The sequence below is a fragment of the Physella acuta genome, unplaced genomic scaffold, assembly GCF_028476545.2.
Source record: "Physella acuta isolate Inbredline_101_S28 unplaced genomic scaffold, ASM2847654v3 ptg000804l, whole genome shotgun sequence".
In the NCBI taxonomy this organism is placed as follows: domain Eukaryota; kingdom Metazoa; phylum Mollusca; class Gastropoda; family Physidae; genus Physella; species Physella acuta.
The window spans coordinates 525,941-536,010 of NW_026732322.1; the positions used below are offsets into that span (position 1 = coordinate 525,941).

General features: G+C 32.4%; 1 protein-coding gene across 1 annotated transcript in view; it reads left to right on the plus strand.

Annotated features, from left to right (window-relative positions):
- The window catches only part of LOC131951187 (uncharacterized), a 34,315-nt gene extending 24,910 nt beyond the window's left edge, over positions 1 to 9,405 (plus strand). The window contains exons 14-23 of the mRNA XM_059313525.1: positions 436 to 636; positions 1,213 to 1,419; positions 1,770 to 1,856; positions 2,279 to 2,491; positions 3,529 to 3,753; positions 4,430 to 4,648; positions 6,249 to 6,377; positions 6,954 to 7,103; positions 7,528 to 7,779; positions 8,936 to 9,405. Of these exons, the coding sequence (XP_059169508.1) occupies positions 436 to 636; positions 1,213 to 1,419; positions 1,770 to 1,856; positions 2,279 to 2,491; positions 3,529 to 3,753; positions 4,430 to 4,648; positions 6,249 to 6,377; positions 6,954 to 7,103; positions 7,528 to 7,779; positions 8,936 to 9,186 (1,934 nt within the window). The 3' untranslated portion in view covers positions 9,187 to 9,405. The remainder of the gene's footprint in view (positions 1 to 435; positions 637 to 1,212; positions 1,420 to 1,769; positions 1,857 to 2,278; positions 2,492 to 3,528; positions 3,754 to 4,429; positions 4,649 to 6,248; positions 6,378 to 6,953; positions 7,104 to 7,527; positions 7,780 to 8,935) is intronic.
- The last annotated feature ends 665 nt before the right edge of the window (positions 9,406 to 10,070 follow it).

Consider the following 10,070-nt stretch of genomic DNA (forward strand, 5'->3'; position numbering starts at 1 on the left):
TGTCATTGAATCAAATATTCTACTGTAATGTTAATTTTTTTTTAAACAGTTATTCAGAAAATTTCAAGCAACATTAAGTTCCCTTTCAGACCTGATGGTCATTATGATAAGTGAAGTAAAATTCATCTACTCGTATTTTGATATTATTACACCCAAAATTCTTTACTTAGCCTGACTTTAATCAAGTACCTCTCACACATAAATGACCTCAGTAATGTTAAGTGTTCTATAACAACAACACCACTCCATAACCTTATTGTAATTTAAATAATTTAAGATAAAGGTTTGATTGTATTGTAAATTATTTGGCTTTGGAAATATATTTTTGAAAGTTTAAAGCAACTTATTCTTAGCAACCCATAAATTAAACACCTATTTGATTTTGTTGCAAGTACCAGTTTTAAAATTTCAACATTATTTGTTCTGTTCTCCCAGTGTCACTGCTAGAGTTCTGCACCAATTATCACACAGGCCGGGTACAGAACCCATCCAACTGTGCCCAGTACTACGACTGTGCCACGTCTCTGACAGAGGTCACAGAGTGCACCTACCCTGACCTGTATGACGTCACATCTCACCTGTGTTTACCATACTCACAGGTCACCTGCGCTGGGAGACCAATTTTTTTAGATCCATGTAAGATTTTAACTAACGAGACAAAATACCTTCCAAAAGTTGATTTTTTTATTTGTTTCTATTTTAATATTAATGTAATTATCTTATAAATGTAAAAAATGTAGTTAAAGATGTAGGTAATAAGCAAATAGTTTTGCAAATAATAAGCCTACAATTTTTTACTTAAAAATGAACAGAGTAATTTTTGAAATTCTATTTACAAATGTCAGTTTTCACCTTAGGTCATTCTCTAGTTTTAAGAAAGTAATTTAGATTAAGCACCAATTTCTATCATCAATTTTCATTTCTCTTGCTGCATCAGGAGATCATCTTTCTTAGTGTTACTATTCAACTCAGACTATAGTTTTTAAACACTGTGTAGTAATTTTAATTGAATTTGCAATTATCTTTGTTTTTATCTTTCAGCTTGTTTAACTCAATAAAAATAATATTATTTAAGATAGAAAAGATATTTTTCTGTAATTTAATACAGAAACGTTAGTTAATTACAAGTTAAAACTGCCAATGCACAATATTATTGTTAATTTATTTTACATTTAAAATGTTTGTAAATTTTCATATTTTTATTCTCGTCAGGTGATAGTTTTACCTTCTGTCCTGTCCAGCCTTGCCCCTATTGTAACTCAGCATACCCTTCATGTGTTGGTCGCAATGGTGCAGTGGGTGGGTTCAGGTTCGAACCTTCCATGTATTACCAGTGTGTGAATGAAAGGCTGGTCTTGAAGTATTGCCAGACAACATTCAACTGGACAGCACGAGCTTGCAATGAACTTATCAGCCCAGGTACTTTTCATTAAAACTGTAGTGCTGGATTTCTTATTGCAAAATAAAAAATATTTATAAAATCAGTAAATTTATCAAATTTCTTTACTAAAGTACATTTTAAATCTTTAAAAATATTGTCCAATTACGTTTAATTGGTAAATAGTATTCAAAATATAAATTAAAAAAATTTTCTACATTTATACCAGAGATCTTTTAACATAAAACCTAATTTTAAATATAACTATTAATTAAATTAAACAATTAAATTCACATCTTCAGTTTCTGTCGTACAATGTGCTGGTGCCACAGTTTGTTGTTTACAAGCAATAATTGAATTTAAATAAAACAATTAAATAAAAAATTTTCAGTTTCCTTTGTACAATATGTGGCAACCACTGCTGCCCCTACAACTCTGCCACCAAGAACAACAACTACAAGTATTCCACCAACTGCAGGTAACTGTTATTTTGTTACTTCATCTCTATCTAGTTACAGATTGGTGTAATAAGTTAGTCTGCTGTAGTATTTTTTTTTTAAATACAGTTTTATATTATTAAGTACGACCGTTGTTGGCTAGGTGTTGGATATAAGGGTGCACATTTAAAGGTGGGTTTTTAATGTAGGTCCTAGATAATAGATGACTGGAATTTTAAGGTGTGGTATTAGTTGGAAGCTTGGTTAAAATCATCAGCATATACAAAATATTTTGTTATATAAGTAAGGTCTGTTTTTTAATTACATAAAATGGTTATTTGTTAATTGTTTTATTATTTAAAACTATAATAAATTAACTTACTTTAATATTAAAGATGTTTAAAAAATATTCAAATACGTATTTTATTTGAATTATATTCTAAAGAATGTCACATGATTTTAGCCACCATTGGGAATATTTGTAAAGCGACGCCGAGACAAGTCCTGACTAAAGATGATAACTGCGCTCAGTTTTACAACTGTTCCAAGCCAAGAAGTCCCCTAGGTCCATATGTTGACGAGTGTCCAGTGGGTAGCTTGTTCAACACAAAAACAAAAACCTGTCAGCCCTACAGTGAGGTTCAGTGTCTAGGCAGGCTTGAACCTAAACAAGCATGTAAGATTTTTAAAAACTAAATCTGATTTTTTAAAATTATTTATTTAGAGAAAAAATAAAACAATAGGTGAATAGGTGTCATTTGTTTATTCCAAAACAGTATACATTTTTTTTTTGGGGAGGGGGGGGGGGGCAATAAATTTTATAAAAGCTTAATTAAAGAAAATTTTAATAAAAAAGAAAATTCATATTCCCATGCTCTAAAAATTTGGAAATAATATCAGGAAAATAAAAAAATCTTCATTCTTCTACTGAAATATATTTTAAACTTTGAACAAAATAATATACAGCTATTGTGCCTATTGCCGTAGTGTTAGAAGAAAGTCAGGCAAGCTATATTAGTAGGGGTTCTTCAATGTATTACCAATCCTATTGTGCTTGGATCATATTCATCTTGGCACAGGTTTACCTACACTAATGCCCAGCACGCCTCATGGTATGCAGTGAGTGTACGCTAATCACCCACCGTAATAGTGAGGTTGAACAGACTTTGCCGACCACTCAGGTATCAGGGATGTAGAGGAGCGCGCCCAGAGTCCCTGATTACACTACCTTAGGGGCACCGCATACAACCACTGGCTTAATCATCGGCTGTTGTGTGCCACCATGTATAAATTGATTGGTGCTGCTTAAAAATAACTTTGGCGCCATAGTGCTCAATTGATAGCCCAGGGTGCCAAATCACACCCTACCATTGTGCCTGCGGATGTGCCTGATTCAATTTACTTAACGACTATAACACCCCATCTTATCCTTAGTCTATCCCATTGTTCAAAATGAATGTGGGCACCATAACACTCATGGGAAAGCCTGAATGCCAAATAGCACCCTGCCGGGGCTCCACTGTGCGAAATTTTAAAAAAATGTCAGCAGAAACCTCCACAGGAGTATTCACAGCAACTTCCCAACATGTCATGGCGATCAAATGAAAGGTGTAGTAATGCATTAAATACACACAAATAAACCCACAAATAAACATACTTTTCTTTTTATATATACAGATAAAGGAAATACAATGTGGCTTTATTTTCCCTCAGGTGATTATCAACCCAACTGTAACAGAACTGGCTCAGGATGCCCTGATTGTCTTCTGACTTTCCCATCATGCATCAATGTCACTAATGGCGTGGCCGCTCACTCTTCTGTCTTTCAATACTCCCAAGTTTACTGTAGGAATGGAAGAGTTGTTAATGCAACTTTGTGTCCAGCTGGTCAGTTTTATGATGGCATAAGGAAACAATGTTCTTCATTTATGAGTAATGGTAAGTGTCTGAATCTTTTTGTTGCTGTAGCATTGGTGTCTAAAAAATGTGAAAGTTTTTTTATGAAATGTAAATAAGAACGCATTCAATTTTTAAAGCTAATTCTCCTTCCTGAACACCTTAAGTAAAGTATCTTTTTTGACATGATGGTTTGTTTTTCAATTAAAATGCTTTTTTTGACACATTAAACAACATTATTAATCAACATTATTAATTATGTTTCCATGACGTTGATTAAGTCATAAAGCATTTGAAGGTCAAGTTTAGGTGTATTTAATATGTAAAAAAAACAAACAAAGTTTGGATCTAACTATCTATGGGCAGAGTTCACTTGTTTCTGTGACAATGACATATGAAGGAATATTGTGGTCATTACTATGCCCAGCCACCTTTACTTTCCCAAACATAAGTCAGGTACTCATTAGAGATGGGTTTACTCAGGGACATTCTATGGACCCAATCCCTAGATGCTAACTCCTGAATTGCTGGTTATCAGTTAAAGGGCTTACCATCCAACCAGACCGCCCGCCCCCATACTTTTTATGTTTATGAGCCACATGGCAATTGTCATTAAGTGTAGGGATGACAATTTCTTACATTTGTCATATTAAATATTCTCACTATGTATAACCACACTACAGTGTGTAATAAACAGTTACTTATTTTTTTACTTCAGATTTTATAAAGTCAGTGTGTAGGACTAGGTCAGACCAGCTTCTCACCCACCCTTTGAGCTGTGCTAAATATATCAAATGTGAGGCCACAAATCCAAGGAATGCTAGTAGCTTAAACTTTCAATTAAAAGAGTGTCCTTACCCGCTTCTGTTTCAAAATGGAATGTGTCTCAACTACAAGACTGTTCAGTGTGGTAGAAGAAAGCAAGCAATAGCACCATGTAAGTTACTTTGGATTATTTCGTGTAGAATGTTAATCAGATTATGTTTTTTTTAATTTAAATTTGTATTATTTACTAACTTAAGATAGCATTTAAAAATTTGAAATTAAAGTCTAAAGTTACTTTATTGCGCCATTTATGTTACCCATTCCAATAGAAATTGATAAACAAAAGTTCTAAGATAATAGGTATTATATGCAAACAATATCTACTTATATCAACATGTGCACAGAGAAACAAAACATCAATAAGATTATATCTCTCTTTCAATTATATACTACTAGGCATGCTGCCCAGCTTCGCTTAGGCTTTCGAAAACATTGAGAATTTGAATGCTTAATTAATTCGCCCGAAGGTCGGTCTACGACCTCAAGAGTTATGAAGAGGTTCCTCCGTGGACATTTTTTTTCGATTTATAGCTCATATAAGGTACCGGTCAGTCGAGGTCAGTTTTGACCCCCACATCGTAGACTTTTCGGCCAACCGGCCCCCGTGTTCTGTCGCACCAAGGCAAGATCATGCCAAATTTGAAGCGCCTGCGGCGCCGGGAAGTGCCCTATCGGACACCCGACAATCTAGATCTAGATCTAGATTCCTAAAAGAATTTTTTTTTTAAGTTTAGCCCGAGCATAATAAAAAAGAATACATTAACCAAGTTGACTTGCTGTGTCTCGAACCCGCACCACCTGCGTGGTTTAATGTACACTAACATCTCCGCTATTTAGGCACCTTATAAAATACGGAGAATGAAACACGTATTTTAAAATCTTAACTTACGCGAATATGCCTATTCTTTCAAATTAATTTTTTATCCCAAATTAGCCAGTTCCAAACAAAGATTTTGTATAAAATAAATAAGTCTTGAAATAGTTTAGTCCTAATATAGAAATTTATTTTTGGAATTGATTTTAGAGAAGTTAGTGTCTAAATCTAGATCTTAGCGTCTACGTCTAGATCTAGTTATTGCGTAGATTTAGATTTAGTCTAGATCTAGAATCTCTAGATCTAGAATCCAAATACATAAAATAAATTTTATGAGTTTAGGCCGGAAAAATTGTATTGTATACATTTCATAGTGTACGTAGATCTAAATCAAATTTGAATGAAATAGTTCATTTCTTTTCATTCTTAACACGGCAGATGACGTCATTAGTTAATGTATAAGCAATAGTGACGTCACAGTTTTATGCGTTCTTTTTCACATATATTAATGCTTTTCCGGTTGCATAAATAATACTGTTTCTCTACATTCGAATACGCCTTTAATTTTTATTTTTCTTCTTTAAGTAAAATTGTGGTTATACATTTAAAACATCTAACATATTATTTTCAACAAAAGTCCGTAAAAAGTTCTCCATATACCGCTGCCGATTCTGACGTGATGTCCGGCGAAAATTTTTTGCGGACAGAGAAAGAGAGAGAGAGAGAGAGAGAGATGTGCGCACATTGGGCTTTTATAAATTAGGATAATTTATTAAATCTTTAAAGTTAAAGACATGAATAATTAAATTTGTTTATTCTTTTTTTAACCTTGTAACAATAAATACTTTACATTAATTTAAAGTTTTAATGTTAACAATTTTACTATGTCTTGATGTAGGTGATTATGATGAACTTAGGAAATGTAAATTCAGTGACAGTTCTTGTCGCGTTAACTCTGCTGATACATGCCCTGATAAACATGAACTGACTTGCGTCCCTTGTGAGAAGAGATATCCATCTTGTATAGGTAAGTTTCCTTGAGACTGCTAATTCAATGGTATTGTGTTTGGATCTGAGGCTGAAGTTTGTAGAATGCCCCATTGTCCATTCTGCTTTCATGGGTACCTGACTCACATTAGGGAAACAAAGGCGGCTGGACATAGTGCTGACCACACTTCCCCTGTATGCTGAGTTCTTTGAAACAGATTAAATCTACTTCATCTGCTCCATGTGTCTTGGGCATGAATGGGATATGGTGATGAGATAATAATACGAAAGTTTAACTTGACTCACTTCGACAGCATAATATTAATTCATACACTTTAAATTGTTTTTATTGTTCCTTAAAGAAATTATAATACCTACATAGTCCAGAGAAAAAAGCTCAATACTAAGAAATGTATTTAAAAATGTATAATGTTTAAAGTAGCTTTCTTCATACTCATTCAATTTGAAAACAAGTGGTCATTTAAAAAAAACCTTACTACACCTTTATTTTCATTTATTTTTAAGGTTGACTATCTTATTACAACGCAACAAATATTACTTTATTATGTTTTTTTTATGTAACATTACAGTATTAAGTATTTGTCCTATTTGTCAGGTAGCCCTAATGGACTTGTGGCCTACCCTGGCAGGCTGTTTACACCTGATTTTGTCCGCTGTGATGAAGGCAGAACTCTTGCTATATTGAAGTGTGTCCAGTCTATGTTTGACCCAGATGCCAGAACATGTGGACTTAAACTGGACACAGGTTGGATTTTCATACATAATTTTAAAAGAAAAATATAAATTATTTTTTTTCATAATTTTAATCTTAACTATAAAATTGCTGCATAAACTTTTTGAACCAAAGATCTAGCACATCATCATTTAATTACTGTTTGGTCCATTAGTGCCTGAGAATTTGCGACATACTGAAATTAGCATCAAAATTACATGCAAATTTAAAAACAACAATATACCTCAAATTCAGTGTCAGTATGATGAGAGAAAATCAGCACAAATAATTTTTTAGACACTTGGAACATAATTCAGGCGTTAAGAGATTAATTAACCATTGAATTTTTTTGTGAACTCTACATGCATATTTTCTTCCACATTTTCCTTTAAAGCAATGACTAAAAATCCATCGTAAATATTAAAAAATAATTGACTTCTGTTTCCTACATTGACAGTAATGAAGCAGGTGCAACGGAATCCTGTCTCCTTCTGCCAACGCTACCCCACTGCTCTCATCCCACATGAAACCCACTGTGCCAGATTTTTTAACTGCTCAGCACCTGCCACCCCCGGCATTGAGGGGGTGGCGCACCTACAGGAGTGCCGACACCCAAAGCTTTTTGACAGCAACCAGAGGAGGTGTGAGAACTTTATAGAGGTTCTCAACACTGTTGGATGTGGCACCAAGATCCAGCCCAAGCATTTCTGTAAGTCTAGCTACAAGATTTCAATCATTGTTTCCTAAGAAGGCAAATCAGTAGATCTTCCTAAATAAATTTTGCAGAAAATTTTTTATTTTATTTCAAATTTTAAGCTAAAATAGTACATAAAGACACTTTTTGCTAATTTTAAAATTCTAGACAAATGTGTCTTTCCATCCCCCCCAATCTCTCCTCTCAAACAAAACATCTGCACATAACATACGCTCATTAAGCTAATCTATCAATTGAACAGTGAACAATAAAAACATAACAAGTTTACTTCCTCAATTTTACTCACATAGCTAGTTATATAAATATGTAATCTCCTACTTGTATTTTCAAGTTTTTCTTATAAAAAATAATACAATCTAAACTTTCACCTAACACACATTTAATTATTTTAAAAAAAATCATTTTCTGCACTATTACTTCACAATTATCTCTAGTGACATTGCACAGGAAGGGAAATAACTCAAAACATCTTGATGTACTAAAATTGTTCCCCTTATTTAGAAATAATATGAACAACTTAAATTTTATAAAATCAAATACCTTAAAAATGTTATATATTTTGTTAAAGCAGTATAAAAAAATGAATGAAAATGCAAATATATTGTGTAAATAAAATATAAATGAAAAAAACATATTTTTAACTCAGCAACTCTGTTTAAAAGTATATGCATAAACAATTTAAAATTTGATGCAATATGGCTAATGTTTGAAATTTTAATAAAATTCTCTAGATAACTACAAAATATTTTAATCTGCATATACAAGAGTATTTTATTTTATAATGTAATTATTTTGCCTGATTATGACGCTATCATGTTTATATTTTAATTTCAGTCTGCATGATATGGAATGTAGATACAAATAAGATAAAACATTTATAGTCATTTAATTAAAATATGGACATATATTTCTGGTTCCTAGTTCTCAGACTTCTTAATTTTATATCTAGATATATAATTTTATAATGTAATACTAAAATTATGCTAGGCAGAAATACATATTTTTTCTAAAATAATGCAAAAGAAATGTAAGCAAATTGATAAACTTTTATAATGTAATACTAAAATTATGCTAGGCAGAAAATATGTTTGTTTTTTCTAAAATAATGCAAAAGAAATGTAAATAAATTGATAAACTTTTATATTTGTAGGTGACTACGCATCATTGTGTCCCAGTCAACGGTTCAAAACATGTGATGACTGCAGGAGAGTTCTACCCAGCTGCAATAACCAGGTCAACGGTATCCACGGCAACCCCCCAGGACAAGCTTTAGCCTCAGGCTTCATGTACTGTGTGGAAGGAAGGGTGGTAGCCACTTCCCCCTGCCCCCACGGGTCAAAGTTCCAGGAGTCAGTTAAATCATGTGTGCCCCAAACCACACCGAAACGAAATGGGAAATAAAGAGGAAAATTATAAATGTATCCCAAATTTTATTGAGTCATTGCAATATTGGTTTCATAAATATGATTGGTGGAAAATGCATTTTTTTTAATATGATGGTATTAATATTTAAATTATTTATTTTGTAACAAATTTTAAAATTTTTTCAATGATGCTATTCTAATTTACAAGCATGTTTATTATTTTATTTTATTGGTAACTATTAAAAACTGCCAAACATGAAAAGTATTTGATTGTTATTTTGGCTTATTGTCTATACGTTGCCTACAAAACTAAATACTTTTTTTTTAACCCACAATCTTTAACTTTTAAAGCATAGTATCGTATATGTCTAATTTTGTTTTGTAACATAAAACTCAGATTTATTTTAAACTTAATGTAACATGCATACACCTCAGTCTTATTTTAAATTTGATTGTTTTATTCAATAATTAGACAATAGAATTTTGAAATATCAATCAGCAGAAATATCAACAATTCGGTCTACAGTTCGTGACAAAACAGCTTGTCTTTTGAGTATACGGGCCGAAAATTCATAAATTATGCGGCTTAACAGAAATATAAAATAAAATTATGCAGATTTTTGAGAAATCTGAAATACTGTCCCACTTCCTGTTATCGGAAATCACTAAAAAGCTTATGCAGACCTGCGTGTAAGTGTAAGACTAATTATACAATTTTTTTCATCTAAATGAAACCGGAAACTAATTTTGATTGTTCAGTTACAAAATTATCCAATGCCTTTATTTACATAATTAAGCTGGTTGGAGCATGGACTTAATACAGGCACAAGCCAAGCGCTCAATTTAGAGCCAAACTTTATTATTAAGATAGGTTTGAGTAATTGTTAAATAAACAGTATCTCTGTCTGAATAATACTATTT